At 36.3% G+C, this 18,705-nt stretch overlaps 2 protein-coding genes across 6 annotated transcripts; both read right to left on the bottom strand.

Annotated features, from left to right (window-relative positions):
- Window positions 1-284: 284 nt before the first annotated feature.
- On the bottom strand, window positions 285-11,456 carry clta (clathrin, light chain A). Of its 5 annotated transcripts, none has more exons than XM_081360640.1 (7): window positions 11,158-11,424; window positions 6,526-6,551; window positions 4,737-4,854; window positions 4,538-4,649; window positions 3,569-3,622; window positions 2,082-2,117; window positions 285-976 (listed from the first exon to the last, which is right to left on the bottom strand). In XM_081360640.1, the coding sequence occupies exons 1-7, from the start codon at window positions 11,342-11,344 to the stop codon at window positions 805-807; spliced, it is 705 nt and encodes a 234-aa protein (XP_081216766.1). In that variant the 5' UTR covers window positions 11,345-11,424; the 3' UTR covers window positions 285-804. The 5 variants fall into 5 exon arrangements, with proteins under 5 accessions (XP_081216766.1, XP_081216767.1, XP_081216768.1 ...); XM_081360641.1 differs by having other exon boundaries at window positions 6,526-6,545; XM_081360642.1 differs by lacking the exon at window positions 2,082-2,117.
- Window positions 11,457-11,810: 354 nt separating this feature from the next.
- Window positions 11,811-18,316, bottom strand: nansa (N-acetylneuraminic acid synthase a). The gene is made up of 6 exons (XM_081361105.1): window positions 18,043-18,316; window positions 17,195-17,410; window positions 16,758-16,857; window positions 15,224-15,378; window positions 14,722-14,988; window positions 11,811-12,412 (listed from the first exon to the last, which is right to left on the bottom strand). The coding sequence occupies exons 1-6, from the start codon at window positions 18,172-18,174 to the stop codon at window positions 12,203-12,205; spliced, it is 1,080 nt and encodes a 359-aa protein (XP_081217231.1). The 5' UTR covers window positions 18,175-18,316; the 3' UTR covers window positions 11,811-12,202.
- Between the last annotated feature and the right edge of the window lie 389 nt (window positions 18,317-18,705).

Here is an 18,705-nt window from a genome sequence, read left to right as displayed (position 1 = left end):
ACCTGACAAATGTCTTGAAAATAAAACATTTGAATAATGTGTTGTGGTATAGTAACCATGATTTAAGCGTGATTTAATCCAAACCTGAATTCATTTTCAATAATTCCATGACCCGTTCATATTTATTTCATCCCTACAAAATATTTCGATTTAGAATTATTAATTGAATCCATTAAATTGTGTAAATTGAGCTAAATACACCAGAATTTTGGCAAATTGGCAAGCTTTTAGGTAAGTACAATGGTAATATTTGTTCCCCGGCCAAATAACACAAACACTTAACATTTCAAATGTGTTTAATCATACTGAAACAGAATGGACAACATGAGGTGACATTTACTGGGGCACAGCTCTGTTCATCAACAACTTTTGCCATAATCTTACAATGAAGTGTAGAGGACCGGTCTTTATGTACATAGTTACACACACACAGGATAGATCCACCATCTGTATACAACATACACAAGACAATTAGTACTATATTCCCGAAACATCTTAGGAAGGCAATGCATAGATAGTGTCTCAATGCCACACACTGTGTCTACATGGAAAAATTAACATGAAGTTTGGTCCTTAAAATAGACACCAAAAATAAAAACAATCTGAACATTGTTATATATATGTATATATTTATAGATGGAATATATAGATATACCTATATCATATTATGTAATAATATAATATAGATCATTTATATATGGAAATTGAGCTCCAAGCCATTAGGATGGGAACCACAAAGGAATCAATGTCGTGAAACCCAATGGCTGCTGGGACTTGTGGTTTTGAGGTCTCCAGGGGCGGAGCTTAGCGGACGAGAGGGGTCTGTTTCAGGGAGATGAGGACTGAGCGCATGCGGGAGACGTCCTTGGCCTGCTTGCTGGACTTGGGATTGAAATCACAAAGGCGCGCCACACGCTCCCATTCTGTGCCAGGGCTGTTCTCGTCAAGCTCCGACACCATGGCTTCCTCAGCCGCCCTGCCGACGAGAAACCACAATCAGCTTCGGACAGAAACCGGAAAACACTCTCAGACACGTCCCGCTTAAGCACACAACCGCTGACCTCCTCGAGAACTGTGATATCTAATTGGCTAAGAAATGTTTCCATCATTAATTGACTTTGTAGTTGACAAATGACTATGCAAACTCAACATAGGTTTTGAAAACTTGTTCACCCAAAGATGTTTTGCGAGGTGCTTTGTTAGGAGGTCAGAGGCAAGTGTACCAAAGCAGCTCTGTGTCTAGGTGAAAAACAATGGTTATTTCCATCCAACAATACATTCATAAAGAGACATTCTTCAGGTGACCACATCCAAAACAGATGGTAGTTTGAGCATCATGCCCCCAACCCACCATTACCAGAACTAGTCTTGATCTTACAGGCAGGAAAAGGTTCCAGAACAGCCACAATCAAATTTTGCAGCGATTCAGTTGGTTAAAACAATTTGGTGTACTTTGAAAGTCCTTGTATTGTGGGACATTCCTCATCTCTTGGTGGTCAGAAGAATGTCAAGGAATCACGTACGCTAATAAACCTTCAACGCAGCGATTGACAGGCCGATTAGCTTATTTTAACCAGTAAATCTTTGTGCAAAGGCTGAACGTGCCATGCGTTGGCAGTGACCAAAAGCGGGGCCTTCTGCTGAGCATGGGGCAACTAAACCAAGTTTCTGGCAAGCCAAACGCTAAAGAGCTCTTAACAAAAATCTTCGGAGAGCTTTTTGAGACCATATTCGACTATTCCCGTTTCCTCCCGGCCCGTTACCAACCCTTTCCGCTGCCGTGGACTCAGTCCAGTAGAGTTGCATTAGCCTCTCCACTATCACACAGTATACACAGCAAAATGGGTATGAAAGCCAATGAGGTAAATCACGGTCACAATCAACTACATCAACGTACAGGACTAGTGCACCAACACATCACCACAAAAGGACATCTAGAATCTTAACTTTAGCAGAAACATGTTGATAATAAAGACAGCAATTCATTGGTGTATAACTTTGCAATAAGTGGTGTTTGTTCCCTGAGCATATTTGGTTTTCTTGTCTTTATTTTTCTTTTGCTTTTTTTTTTTTTACTTAACTGGTCTAGGCGGTAGCAAGGATGGTTAATGTGAGTGCTTAAAGGTGCATAGAGAAAAGAAAAACAAGGAGAAACAGATCACAAGTCAGATATATAGAAAACCAAAAGAAATGAGATTTATGCAGATGACCAAAGCAGGCATGCACTGTTCAAAACCCAAGTCATCATAGGAGTGCTTCTATGTGCGCTTAGCTTGCAGCCGTCATTGACGTACGCGCCGCTTGCGGCGGTCGGCGATCTCAACTGGCGCTTCAGTTGAGAGACATTTACCAAGCAAAAGAAAAGCAGCTAATGTTTACAATAGCTCTGCAGAATAGGCAGAAGCAGTAAAGAGGTCCATGATGAATATGAGGGCTGCAGAACTAAGAGGACAGTTACAGTTCTAGCCTGGGACAGCTTTGCTCAACCTAGACACACCGTACTCTACAATACTCCATCTAACGGAAGCAACTAGGTGTCCAGCCCAAAACACCAGCCATGAGATAAAGGTGCACCAAGTCTTGGTTTAAACTAAAAAATGGAATCACTCAATATTTGACCAACCAAAGGAAGATTAACAGAACTGGTTAAAGTTAGCATGTAAATCAACTGAAAGCCTTGCCAATAGATTTCAATTTTTCAATTTATTTGGAGAAAATGTGGCCAAAATAAAATCAGCTATTTTTTCTGTATATAGATAATAATATACTTAATACATGCATTTCTATAAATTGCACTGAAAGAAATGACCTAGTGCACCTTTAGGAATAAAGGAAAAAATATGTAAATCCAAAGACAATAAGATTTAGAAATCATTGCTTTATCCTGCCAAATTTGGCAACACATTAAAAAAAAAAAAATCTATAAGCAAAATAAGTATTTATATTTTTAGCAATTATACTACTGGCTGGTTTACTATGGGTTGGCTTTGATACGAGCCAGAGACGTAGTTGCTTAGAAAGTCACTACTGCTGTATTACAGATACACTACTACTGCACTAAATAAATTGTGCTAGTATAAATCAATAAATCTCAATTAATAATACATGTTAGACAAAAAAATAACATTAAATCTCACAATTTATACAAATGTTTAGACATCATATCTTGAATGTAAACAAAGTGCAGACATTATGGCAAATGCATGACACAAACATGAGAAAAAATGGGTTTTCATACTTTTTATAAATGACCATGAAAAAATAACTAAATAAAAATAATAAAAAAAGACAAATACGAAATGACTTAGTGGGTAAGACGGATATAAAATCTGCTATGAACTTAACCATAATGGGGGGGGGGATGATGGACAACATGCATATTGTGCAGAATTATTTGTCCAATTAGTCTTTGACAAAAACTAAATCACCCTGGTTTTAAATATGAAGTTAACTAAGTATTTGGTTAGAAATGAGTAAGAGTAACAGGTTATGAAAAAAGATGAGATGCAGGAAAATGAGTTAATGAGAAATGCATGTGAAAAGAAAGGATGTTAGTTTAGCAACATACACATAACCAATCAGATCAGCGAAGGGTTGTTTGTAGAAATCCTCATCCAGCACCCTGGGAGTCCCAGAGGAGAGCAGCGAAGCAGGAGAGAACAGAGAGAGTGGTAAAAAGGAGAAAAATAACACTCATACAGAGTCAAAACACACTGCAGTGTTACCATACCAGTGTTAACACCAGGCCAAGTACAAAAAAAGTGGACAACACGGCACACGAGAGAAAGACAGAGACAAACAGGACAAATAAATAAGGAATTAAGAGAACAACTTCACATTCTAAGGAATGAGGACAGATATACATACAGAAAGAGGTTTAAGACGAAGTCATTTTTATTTGTACCAAAACATACTCAAATTTCTCTAGGACTGAATGGGGAAGCACAAAACATATGCACTTGAAACTAAAATAGAAAATTGTACTTTTGACTCACTAGCGTTCTTTTTAATACAAAATTGGATTGAATCCTATTCAGCACGTCTAACTGTAAAGTTCATTCAGATGCTTCCCTGAAGCAGAAAGAGCTTTACAAGGAACTCCTTATTTTATTCTAATAGCTGAATACAACATCTGGTGCCAATCATAGATATGGCATCTTTTTCAGATTGGACCAGGCATGATCATGTGACCAAAACACAGAAATGTCCACAATCACATGATCATTCAAGGTCAGAATCTCAAATCTGCCTCTTCACTGTTCTCACATTATTAGCACCGCAAAATAACAAAATGGTTGCCATTATGCTGGTTTAAATATGAATAGTTCACTCAAAAATGATCATGAATCCTTTATTCACTCTCATGTTATTCTAAATCTGTATGAGTGTATTGTATACACTGTGACCCAGCATACACCTTGCTGTCGAGTACGATGGAGGGGCCGTGCACTTTCTAGTGCTTTTGTAACCAGACAGCAAAAGACAGAAAGGGCTCACTTCTAGACTTCAGCTGCTCGAACAGTGTCGTGTAGGCTACCTGTTGTTCACTTTGGTCTTCTCCAGCTGCTCGTTCTGCCTGAGGTGCCACTCCTCCAGCTCCAGCTTTGCTTTCTCCTTCCACTCGACCTCCTGCGTGCGTGAGTTAGCGTCTGAAAAACAGCAGAGGAATATCAGTCAGCCATAGATGAAATGTTTCAATATCTTAAGAATAACATCTACATCTCTGCTCAAGTTACCAAGCTCCTCCAGCCTCTCGCGCTGCTCCTCTCTCCACTTCCTCAAGCTCTCCGGCTCGGCCTGCAACCGATCCACACTGGAGATGGCCGCATACACGTCTGAAGGACCATTGCTCTCCTACAAAACACACACGGCAAAGAACCATACAAATCACAGTACACCATTTAGTTGATACACTTCTTTAGTGCATCAGCTTCTTTAGTTTGGATCAGTGATTTGTCAATTATATTAAATCAATTATTGCATATATGTGACCCTGGACCACAAAACCAGTCACATGGGTCAATTTTATGAAATTGAGATTTATACATCATATGAAAGCTGAATAAATAAGCTTTCCATTGATGTATGGTGGTTTGTTATGATAGGACAGTATTTGGTCGAGATACAACTATTGAAATTCTGGAATCTGAGGGTGCAAAAAAATCCAAACATTGAGAAAATCTCCTTTAAAGTTGTTAATTTCTGTCCGCGATTGTGCTGCATTCACTCACAAAAATAAATGTTTTATATATTTACGGTAGGAAATTTACAAAATATCTTAATGGAACATGATCTTTACTTAATATCATAATGATTTTGCCATAAAAGAAAAATCTATAATTTTGACCCATACAATACCCATGCGACTTAAGACTGGTTTTGTGATCCAGGGTCACATATTTGAATTAAAAAAAGAAGAAGAAGAAAAAAAACAAAACAAAAAAAAACAGTGACTGGTAAATGGGCCTTCACTATCCAGCTCACAGGCTAATTTAACCCAGCAAAGCCTGACGTATTAAACAAGTCAGAATTAAACTGCAAGTGTGTTTTATGCATTGTATTTATATATAATATATATTTAAAAATTTCAGAGACCAAAATGGAGCAAAACTATGCAATTTGGTGATATTTAAATGGCCAAAAAGTAAGATGACATTTTGATAGACTGTAATGTAAATCATATTTTTATAAAAGTATAGCAGATGAAATGCATATGAAAATCAGATGTCACCATGTCTCCCAATATGTTAGTTTTATGATCAAAGCTTTGCAGTTTTGATCATATACATATAATGATCACAAACATAAATTATGGAGACATACAAATAAACATTCCTCAAAAGCTTATTGCATCATACTTCATATTTACTTTCAAACATGATTTCTCAAAAAAAAAAATACAAAAAAATAATAATAATAATGTATGGATTATAAACCTAAGTTAGTTCAGTCCAGTAAATGTTCATCTTGAAACACTAACAATATAAAAGTAACTGTACATTTACTTTATAAAAATCATTAAAGATTTCACAGCAAAAGACACGTACCAAAAACTGAAGATGGACATTTTAACAATTATACTAAAAGGCATTTCACCTCGTAAAAAAGTATGAACTATCAATCAGAGAGCAGCATGTAATAGATTGTCTACAACAGATATTTCAGATCATTTAGAAGCCTTAGAAATTCATGCATCAAATATGAAACTGGCTTTATAGTGGTTATACAAATATACACACATCAGCTTTCAGCTATTTAGAAGCAGTGCTTGAAAGGAATCAAAAGTTTAAAGCAAGTCTAGATTTAGATTTAGTTTTTTGTTCTGTTGTAATGCAGACCTGCACGTCTTATTTCCTATCATCTGCTATCATATGTCCATCCACACATAACCCAACGCAGTCTTTGCAGTGAAAATGCAGCTATATAAAAACATGCAAGAGACAACTCTAAATCAAATGTCATAATATTAACAGATTGTGACTGTGAGTTTGATGGAATACAGGCAAGAAGTCTTCAAGGTCTTACCCCATGCAGATCTCCATTCACTGCTCCTGCCAAGATAAAAGAAAGAAAAAAACATGGAGGTGTTAAAACAGTCTAGTCAATTTTTCATGCATTTCATACAGTTTGTCTGTATTAATTATCCTCAGTATAGTTGTTGAGTGAAATGCCTTGCAAGGCTGTTCAGCCTTCCTGTAGCTCAAGCAGTAGAGCATGGCACTAACAATGCCACGGTCATGTGTTCAATTCCCAGGGAATGCATGATTTGGGGGGTTGGGGATGTATAATTGAATGCAATGTAAGTTACTTAGGAAATCACGGCCAAATAAAAGAGTATTTAAGGAACAGTAGTTAATTTGCAATAATGTGTTGTCCATAAAGCTTTACTTTAGTGTTGAATTCATGGACAGGATACAGTTTTCCTCCTGCCTAGGTCTCTGGTTTTGCTGACTTCTTTCCTGAGTCAGTGAAAAACATTATGCAACCTCTCTTCACAAGAAGTGATTTGATCACTTGAACATTTTCCTTAAGCAATGCTTACGTTAACACACAAGCAGTAATAAGAGATCAAATATTTAACACATGCAAATCAATTTTTAACCCAAGACTGTTTTTATGAACAGAAAGTACTGTATGCAGGCCTGACTGATTTTCTGCACACTGCAATGCACTGCGCTTCCAAGACTGTTGTCTTCAGTCATCCTAGACCTAAGTCAGACTGTGCCTTTGTGCCAGCGAAACTACATCCCCATCATCATTTATTCAAACCTTTCGGCCAGAGAAACATTCAAGCCAACGGCCAGTAAAAAATGGAATACCAGACACTTCAGCTGACTGGTAATATTCTCCTTACTGGAATTAAACTACATTAACCCTCAGAGGTCGGAGATCACGCCGGCGTGATCTGCTCGCTTTTTTCCTTATGAGTTGAATTGAGACCCCAAATACTCTTTTGACTTTGATTTTATAAAACAAGTTTCATACATCAATCGATTCTGTTAAATGTGTATTATTTTTGTGTATACTCACAATAAAAACAAAATGTTGTGCTTTTTGCCAAATAAAGAAAAATAATCACGAAGCGAGTTCTGCCTTCTCTCTGTCCGTGTAGTCCATTCTGAAACGCGTCCGAAAATGAATCATAACTCAGCGAATACTTCTCACACAGGCACGTGAGATATGTCTTTATGAAGCTTGAAATCTCCTCTTTTAAATGAAGTAATTTATATAAAAAACAAATGTTTTTAACTCATGTAATCCCTTTGAAAGCAAGGAGAGGTACCGTTTTTCCTTCTCCCTTCATTATCTCTAAATGAGCTGCAGCCGCCCCGCCCCCGGCGCGATTCACATGTAAATAGTTTACCTGATCTAGTATGCATCGCATACGCCCCCCGATCAATGCCATAAAAACACAGTTTGTTCATCAGAATTCAGACTGATAGTTCATCGCGTTTTGAGTATGACACGCTTCTCCGGTAATAAAGACTCCCTTCAGATGATTCTGGACAGCGAGGAAGAATGCACCTTTTCCTCAGAGGACGAACGGCAGCATTTTGAAGAGCGAATTCCGCCGAGAACACAATTTCAGAGTAAGTTTTACTTAAAAGTCTTTTGTCTTTTATTTTTCGTGTTCGCATTTATGAGGAAAAAAACAACATTACGTGACAGTTCTCCATTATGGACGCGAGCGCTCTAAAAAAAGCACTAAAAGACTTTCAAACTTTCACAGAGACCTCAAAACAGAAAGTACAAATCCTTTCTTTAAAACCAATTTCGTTTTGTATCAATTGTATCTTAATTTTAATAATTTTTTCATTAACAAATTTCCTGGATTTAAAGTAAATATAGGCTAGCAATCACAACATAAGGTGCTTGAACTGGAGATCATCATGAACCAGACCGTAGCCTATACTTGCCTCACATGTCTAAAAAATGTGAAATATATTTACAGAAAGCTGGTTCTAAACAAACCATCCAAAACACTAGCCTACTGCGAAGATCGCGAGTCAATAGCCTATCGTCAACTTCATCTTTGCCAGAAGTTAAATTTAAATCGCGTGTGTGAATGAATGATGATGTTTTAGCAAACTGAATTGCTACTGAGATGAGTAAAAATCGACTGAAATATGAATACATAGATAAAATGTAGGCCTATAATCTTTTTTTTTTTTTTACAAAGAAAGAGTACACTTGAAATATTGTTGAAATTGTAATTATTGTTGTAATTGTAACCTTTTTAATAAAATAGCAAAACATATTTACAAGATAGATGTAAGCAAAATCTTAAATGGTCAATATAAGTCTTCTAAATATATCTGTTGTTCTTGTATTGTGGCTCAGTCAGTTTCACACCTGAGTGAATGGCTCATCATTATGCAAAGTGGGTGGGACACTGTAATCTAAGGTGTAAACTACTCCTCCCCCTCGCATATTGGCTTTCCAAGCAAAACCTGTTTTACATCAATTTAAATCAATGTATGGTTTTATGTGAACGATAAAGCAAGACTATTTTCACATAATTTTGAAGAAAAAACACTAGGCGAGGACATCCATTTGTCAAAAGTCTTATTGACACATATTTACTATGTGTTTTGTGGCCTTATTTCAGAATTTTTATTTTTTATTTTTTTCAATAACCACGCATAAACATTATTCTCTCAAAAATGAAAACATGTACATACACATGGCTCACATATTATGGTAGCCCTGTTTGTGCTTTATAGAGTGAATTTACACCTTTGCCATTAATATGTTTATAAGCAACTGAAAAAAGCACAAATGTCAGGGCATGTCAGAACATCTCAAGGGCCCCAAAAACAGCCCAGACCCCAGAGGGTTAAGACCAAAACGGCACATTTAATTTTAAAATGCAAACTGATTTTTTTAACCATAGAACTCAGTGTTTACTAACCCAAGGCCTCCAAAATATACTAATTTCAGTCATTGTATGGATTCAATTTAATTAGATATGGTACAATTATTTAGGTAGCCTAGCTCTAGAGATTAATTCAGCTATAAGATCCGTGTGATGGAAATCTATGTCTGGGAGCCTAGCGAGTTGCCTACTTAAATAGATAATTTTGAACTTATTTTGAGGGTGTAGTAGACTAATAAAATGCAGCCTATACCTTGAATTCAACACAAGTTGTAACTTAATAGATAAAGGCATCTACAAAACGCGTAAATGTAATTTTGGGCATCACATGTGCGTTTGAAACATTTTTGGGTATTACAGTACAAATGCATTCGAATCATTCATATTTATTTATTTATTTATTTTAGGGCTGTCAAAAGATTAATCGCGATTAATCGCATCCAAAATAAAAGTTTGTGTTTACATAATATATGTGTGTGTACTCTGTATAATTATTTTGTATATATATAAATACACACACATGCATGTATATATTTAAGAAATATTTGCATACATATACTGTATATATAATTTATATTATATATAAATATATTTTTTTTATATATAAATTACAATTTTTTCTTAAATATATACACGCATGTGTGTGTATTTATATATACAAATTTAATTATACACAGTACACACACATATATTATTTAAACACAAACTTTTATTTTGGATGCGATTAATCGCGATTAATCTTTTGACAGCCCTAATTATTTATATATATATATATATATATATATATTTGGCTTCACTTCAGAGTTCAGAACAGTTTATTCTTGGGCATTAGAGACAGTTTTGAATCTTCCAAACAAACCTTTTTGGTCATCATAATTGCGAGTTCGAATGAATTTCTGACCGTTATAGGCAATTCGCATCGAATATTTCTATTCGTTCGAATCAAGCATTTATGAACATGGCAGGGGCGCATTTCTGGCCATTTATAGCCGCTTTCGAACATTTCTGGCGTTGGAATCACTCATTTTCGTGGATCACGATGCGTTCGAACATTCAAGCATTTTTATTATTAAATAACTTATAAACATTCAGGAACGTTCGAAGGCGTCTTTGATGGCCTAAAATTCTGCCTAAATAGGCATCTCAATAGATTTCGAGACACAGCAGTGGTCCTGCCATATAACCATATCTCACTCCAGTATAAAGACTAAAGGAACTGAACACACACACACACACACACAGCCTTCAGTCTAAAGGTCATTGTATAATATAAACCGCGTTAAAAAGGACTTGAATTTCGCGGATTCAATCAGCACTACTAGAGTAATCAATCTAGACAAAAAGCGATACATATGTGTCTCATAAAGGACATTTTATATATAACGTTATATCTTAAAGCCAAATAAAATTACGATTAAACCGTTGCGAGGTCCACTAAAGGGAGTCTCATAAAGAGCTGAGGTACCAACAGACAACGCCATTTTCCTGCTTCTTTTAACTACCAGTATGTAAACCATTAGAACATGTAAACGGCTAACGTATTTGGATGCATCTTTTGCAGTGTTATCTAATATAAACAGCGAAGCACGTAACGTATTATTTACACACACACTCCGTTACTTCATATAGCTACATATAGAGCTCTGAATGAAGGCTAGCTGGCTAACGAGCGAGTAAAACAGTCGGTTATAAGATTAAAATTATTATTTTCATCGTCTTCTTTTTTTTTCTTTTTTTTTTTTTTGTCTATCTCGTGTTAAAGACCTGCCGTGTAAACACACCGTCCTGGTCTTGGCTCAGGGATGAAGGCACATCTCCGCTGTCCAGGATGCTGAAGCCCTCGTCATTCTCGATGCCCGCGATCTCACTCTCTTGCTGGGCCAGAAATGCTGCCGCCGGGTCCTCGTCTGCCCCCACACCGTTTCCTGCGCTTCCTTGGGGGGCACTGAGCATATCAAAATCGTCCATGGCTCGCTTAATGTGTTTAGAGTGAGAGCAACTGAAAAACACAAATCACTCTACTGTCTTCCTCGTCGACGACTCCAATGTCAGCGGGGGAGGTGCTTACGAGTGAACGGACCCGAAAGAAACGAAGCTCAGCCAATTAGAGTTGTGTATTTTTGATCGACAGGTCTACTGCCCATACAAATGACGAGGAGTTAAGTCGACGACCAATGAAATGACTAAACCGTGGCTGTGCGAATCCCGTGACCAACAGCGTGCCCTGATAGGGCGTTGCAGCAAAATGGGATTGCATACGTATCAGTCTAATGAATATAAAAAGGCTTTATCAGGAAAAACTGACAGTGTAGTGTCCCTCAATGATAGACTCAAGCTGGATCTTTAAGGTCAATTGATAAGATGTGTGTGTCATTTTAGGCTAAAATATATTTAAATGTGTTATTATCCTGCTAAATTAATACCATATTCATGTACCATGGTATGTAAATATTACACCAAGACAACTGTGCTACTACAATGGAATATATCCAAAAAAGAAGAACCATACTGTGGCAAATGTCCAATTAAATTCCATAATTTTCAATTATTACCTTTAATTCATTTTTAAAATGAGACAGATTTCCATGTTTCCATTTTATTTTTTGTTTATTCAACAGTATTTGGCAAATAATAACCCATATAAACAGGAAAAAATGGGTCTGATGATATATACAGCATTTGTTGTATTGTAGCATGTCTTTGTCTGCCTGACAGACAAAACAGAGCCTTTTTAACCAAGGTTGTTGTATAATGCATTTTATTTTTGGCTGAAACTTTTCATTTCTTTCCAGCCTGATCAAGAATCACATGCAGAGACAGTTTTCCTCAAGCTTTGGCTTTTTTGCTATAGTTGTCAATTGCATCCTCAGTGATGCTCTCGTCCTCCTCGAAATCTATCGTCACTTTCTTCCCCACCAGCTGGAAGATGTCTTCTGGAGCTACACCCTTGGGTTCAGCTACTTTCACAGCCAGCATGTCAAGGGTTAGTTCTGTACCTTTCGGGATGGCGGTCTTTGCAACCACAGACTTCCCGAGCTAGAAATGAGTGAACGATGGAGAAGAAGAATTACAGGAATGTTCTGACAGAGCAGATTACTTGAAGACAATGTGGTTGTGCTGTTCAAAACATAACATAACATCCCACTGACGTAAAAAAAAAAAACATTTCAGAGGAAGCAAAGTTAAGAATGAAAGGGTAGCAAACAGACAAACAGATGTATTTGATGGTAAAACGGAAGAAAAGTTAAGACAGGAGGAAATGGGGCAAGACCAGGAATGCAACATTAGAAGGAAAGAGAATGGAGTTGTAAAAAACTGATGAGTTGGAGTAGGGGGTCAAGAGGAATGTGAAAAATAACACAGAGACAGAGAAAGCGCTATAGCACACACTTCCTCAACAAGTCAAATGATTTGAGGCATCATATGTGTAACAAAGTGCTGTTAGTTATCAAGAAATAAAACCAAGAAAAAAACTTTAAAACAGTTTTTGTTAATTGAAATAAATCTGAGATAAAATATTTTAATGAAAAACGTAAAATTAAAATGAAATAAGTTAGAAAAAGAAACTAAAATAACATAAGTTGTACTAAAAGTACTAAAATTACTCAAACTAAAACTGAAAGGTACACTATGTAACTTTTCGGCTCTGCGTGACTGTGCGGATGAACATGGTTCTCTCTCATAACTAAAAAAAAAGAGGGAGATTATCATACTGCTCATAAAACATTCCCTACTAGGCTTAAGAGACACAACCAGTTTAGATGGAAAGGATCTCAAGCTGACTAGCTGCAGACGTTACAGTAGCTTTACCCATTAGTAGACATCGTAATTCCTTGAAAATAAACTCCAGAGTTACAACAACCCATAATGAAATGACCCTTCACAGTAGATAATGCTTTGCAATGAACTCTGTTAGAGAGCTATATATGGCAATTTATCGTTCAATAAAATACCTTACTCAACTGCTAATAAAAACACCATCTCCACTTCGCTTTTACAACATTTCAAATCCCTCAGTTCTCGACATCTCTGAAAAGCCAAGCCAAATGTTGATTCTTGTTTTATTACGAGCTCTGTCGTGTTTTTTCTCTTTTTGCCAGCAGACTCTATTCAGCGTTTGTTTAAAACGGGTGATTCTCCGGAGGTTTGAGATTTAGCATGCTCAATGTCAACCTTTTCTCGCTCGTTGTGACAACTAACCTCTGAGACAACCACACCATACACCCGTCAAAGTAGCCAGAGCAACTTTTCTCTATTTACAGATATGATGAGACACACACGGGCGAGTGACGCATGTACGCAACTTCTCGCGAAAACCATCCGTCACGCTTTCCGTCATCATTCTGAGATAACAACCGGCTGGATGTACATTATTCTGCTTATTACAAGGCCATAAGTAAATAATTAGACACGAAATATTGATCTGAGTTTAAATATTTTATTAGTTCTTTAAATGCAAAGCCTCCACGGAGAGAGCATTTGCCGGCGCGGCAAGTTCAAACTAGACGGACATTTGAGAGATACGGTACAGTCATACCACTTATTACACAGCATTTCGCCACATAAATAATTATGGAGATAAGAGATATTGATTTCAGATTAAACTGTTTTAAAATCGTGCCTGTTTGTATCTTATCATCCAACAGTGTACAAAACAATAGTCACAAAATGGCAGCAGCTGCGTTTGTACGAAACAAGAGAGAGCGAGTCCATGATACTGGATGGCATAATTAAATAACTGTACACAAAATATTGATTTGACTGAGTTTTAATATTTTATTAGCTCACCAAATGCAAAACTTCCACTAAGGAAAAACGTTCCTAGCAAGCGTTTAGTGCTGCTGACTTCAGTAACCCGGATGAGCCTGCGTTATGTTTTTTAGCGGGCGTTATCTGGGAATAACATACCGCTGGATGGTGCAATTGACCAATCAGAATCAAGTATTCCACAGAGCCATGTAATAAACACTTATAACAGGTTTACCATAGTGAATCAGAGTTAGACAAAAACTCATTTTGGAAGAATTATTGATGATGTATTGAATTTTGTTAATTTTGTACAAAAAAAAGTTACATGGTGTACCTTGAAATAAAATTAAATGAAAGTTAAATAGAATATTTAATAAAAACTAAATTATTAAAGTAAAAAATTAATAAATATTATAATAGTGAATAATTACCGGTAATACTAAATTGACACTGAAGTGGCATAATTGTTAAGGTCAATACTATAAAAAAATAATATAATTAAATAATTCAATTTTGAGCAATAGTAATAGTTATGCTTGCCTCATAACACCACTAATTAACATGTAGACATGTAGACGAACTGGTTCTTATTGTACCTTATCATGGCATGGCACCTCACAGGGCAGCATGCGTTTCAGCCCAGTGCCCAAAGCTCTCTCCACAGTGCGGATGGATCGCACCAGCTCCGCCAGCTCTTCCGGCACCAGAGATGCCTCATGATCGCTGCCCTTCCAGGACTTGTCCAAGGTCACGTGCCGCTCCACGACCTTTGCTCCCAATGCAACTGCCCCCACTGTGATGCTGATCCCGCTTTCATGGCCTGAGTAACCAATGGGAATGTCAGGAAATTCTTTTTGATATTCCTGTAGGTTGGAAAAAAAAAGTACAAAAATAATACATAATTTTACTTTATGGTTATGCAAGATTCATTTATCTAATCCTAATGATATAATGTTTAATTTAGCGAATGATATAATTATATAGTGTAAGGTTTTAAACTTTCAGGTAGGTCATGAAATGCAGACCATAATGATTTTGATGTTGACACACATGCGCTGTACTTGGATTTCTGAGAGTACATAGAGCTGGTTTCTCTACCGTGATAACCCGCAGGTTGACGTCCTCAGGTTCCAGTGGATATGCGCTTGTGCACTGCAGGATACAGAAGTTTTGGTTGTGTTCCTTCACGGTCTTGTAAACTCGCCGCATGGTCTCCATGGACTGCATCCCACTGGATACAACCATAGGACGTCCTGAACACACACAAGCATCAGAAGTTATATTTGTTTCATAATAAGTATTAAGAAAATGTAATTTACATGAATTAGCACATACATCTCTTTACTGTAACTTTTGATCAATTTAATGCATCAGCTGAATAAAACTATCAATCTGTTTTTAAAATATATATATATATGCCGTTTTTAAATATGTGTGGCAGGGTTGCTGTTTAAAGGGTTCTAAGACCTTTTTAAAAGAAATAAAAATTAATACTGTACATTAGGGGTGCAAATAGTGTTGATAACACTAATGCTGAGTGTGTTTTTCACACATCTGGTTCAGGCCTGTTGTGGACAGCTGACTCACAAAAACATTCATATTATTCATTTTCTATGGGGCGGTCAGTTCACATCAGTGACAGAAATGTACTTTTGTATTAAGGGGCAATATTTGCCACCTTAAATTGATTTCCAAGGGCATTTTACCTATATGCGGGCATTTTCTTTTTATAAAAAGTGATGCATACATCTAATAAATTTATGGAAAATTCTAACATTCAAATTAAATTAAATTAGAATAATAATAACACATTATTGGGTGATTTACAATCAAATAAAAGCCGCAAAGAAAGCATAATAAACTCATATAATGCTAATTAGTTTTAATTTGGTAAAGTATTTAGAAGTCGAAGTGTCCTCTAAAATTTAAGACCTCTCATAAATAAAAATAAGAGTTTTTATTAACTTAAATTAAGACTTTTTAAAGATCTACGGGAACCCTTGAGTGGTAGTAAAATAGTAGCAATTTTATAATTGTACAATATCTCTTATTGATTGTTTGTAATAATATCGGTTTATAATGAAGATGTCTCTTTGTGTGCTAAGAACACAAGACAAACAAGAGTTTCATCAAGAGGTGATTGTGAAGCACATTTTAGAGTTAGTGATTTTGATCTTTCAGCTTTTTCTGAAAAAGAAGTTAATAACGAGTAATATACCAACCAATATCAGATGTGTCTTACAGCACAATTTAAGTTACATTTAAAAATATGGATAAAGAGGAGTCAAACATGTAATCATTGAACATCTTGTGCTTTAGTATCTGGTTATTTAATCTCGGTAGTTTTTTTCTTTTCTATTTTTCTTTCCCATGTTTTTTTTTTTAGATGTAAAATTCATTGTAGGGAAATGTTTTTGAAATTATGTTTTTGTACTATATTATTATTTGGAATGTACTTTCTTTTTTTAGGTGAGAATTTGTATTGTATATGTTATTGCTGATGAATGCTTTAGTAATGTGTTTTAGTCTTTCCTGCCCAGGGACTGCAGATGAAATGTGGCTAATTCTGGGGCAGTCATTGACTGTCCATTGCCCCTGTTAAAATAGAAAATAAAGAAAAAACTATGGAGACCTTTTTGCGCAGTTTTCTTGAGGTAGGGGAAGTTGTTGGTGTCTCCAGATCCAACTTTGAAAAAAGGCACATTGAGCTCGTGCAGGAATTCTACAGCCATCTAAAAGACAGAAACACTACAATTAACATATTTATTTTCCTTTTCTTTTTTTGACATGTGATTGCATTCTTGGTAAGTACTAAGTAAATGCTGTGGTATACAAATATAGTTTAGTGCCATATATAGCCCATCAAAATACCATGGTACCCCTACCGTACGTAAGGGGCAGATATGATGTAAAGATAGATAAAACAATAATACACAAGACATTTTGGAATTTCATTACATCAATATTCGATGAGTTTGGCAGGCTCGTGTCTTATTTCCTAGCTAACAGAAAGCCTAAAGCCAAAAAACAAACATATGAAAATAGTTTGCGCATGCGTTCTGGCCTCACCTCGTCCATTCCTGACGCAGTGAAGAAGATGCCCAGCTCTCTGGCGTACCGCTGCAGCTCTCTGTACTGCTCATGACTGAACTCCAGGTGGCGCTTGTGCTCTCCGTATGTTTTCCCCCAGGAATGTTTGGAGGTGTACGGCCGCTCCAGCGCTTTCTTGTTGAATTTATACTCCAGCTCACTCTTCTGAAACTTCGCACAGTCCGCCCCGCAGTCCTAGTAGAGGAGGAATAGTTTACAAACTTTAAAATAATATCAGAAAAGTAAAACAACGAGACCTTATGTAAAGATGACAGAAAAAAAATTGTTTTATACAAAAGAAAAGTCAACCATAAGTGACCAGTACAATCTAAAAAGAACTATTTCTGATAATATGGTGTAATTTTTTTTTTTTTATTCAATAATTCCATTATGAATGGAATTTACAGAATGTATACTCTAGGAGTGGACTAGTATCTTTCGGAAAAGAAACTAAAATCAATATCAGAACTAATTTAAATGTTTATAGCACCTGTATAACGTGTAAAAGATAGTATGGTGATTATTAAACTGCTTTATATGTAGAGTTATGGTTTAAACTACTCTACGACAAACTTCCAAAGTGTGAGGAAGTGTTTTGAGATGATGCATTCTGAATGATAATTTCCCCAAGTGTTGTATGCCCAGTGTCAGATTAAGCCTGAACAACTGTCGTGCACTGACTGTCACACTGACTGCTGCGAATTACGTTTAAAAACTATTGCAAACCCTAACTAAACAATTACCGAAACAATTATTTTAATTTCCAGGCTTACAGTCGTCAATACAAATTTACTATATCGATGTTGATAATACAAATACACACTTACCTTAACCATCTTGATCATTTTCTTGGCGATTTCAATGTCTCCCTGATGATTCTGTCCGATTTCTGCAATAATGAAACACGGGTTGTTTCCTCCGATCATGCGACCGGGGCATAACTCAAAATTAAGAGGCATTTTAAATTCAGGTGCAAAAACACGGCAAAAAAGCTACAGAAATGACAGTGGGTGAGTCGTCTCACTGCTTTGGTTACACGCGTCAAACGCCTCGATAAGAGAACGTAGAGAACTTCCGGGTTTATTTACTGACACATTTACTGACACGCCCACATTTTTTAAAATAAAAGACCTTATCTTTTCGCTTCAATAAAAGTTCTGAACTTTTTATTATTAATCTTTATTTGGGTTGTTTTGTTAAATATGTGATGTTTTAACATATAAAGCAAGTTAAACCTACTAAAAAATAAAAATAAGTATTTAGCCACATTTTGTAATCGGTGCCGTTTATGGTTTCCATAATAACTCATGCCGAGTTGTATGTTGTGTATTGTATATAATGAAGTGTCGGCTTGGCCAAATAACGTAAAAGGAATTTTTGTTTCGTTTTTGCAGAGGTACAGAAACCGCTTACAGCACAACATTTACCTCTAGGCTACACAAATAGGTCTCAATACATGTGTAATAATGTAATCAGTTCAGATTACCAAT

Source organism: Scardinius erythrophthalmus, assembly GCF_964197995.2.
Source record: "Scardinius erythrophthalmus genome assembly, chromosome: 3".
NCBI classification, from domain to species: domain Eukaryota; kingdom Metazoa; phylum Chordata; class Actinopteri; order Cypriniformes; family Leuciscidae; genus Scardinius; species Scardinius erythrophthalmus.
The sequence above is the reverse complement of the archived record's forward strand: the minus strand, read 5'-3'. Positions and strand labels throughout refer to the sequence as shown.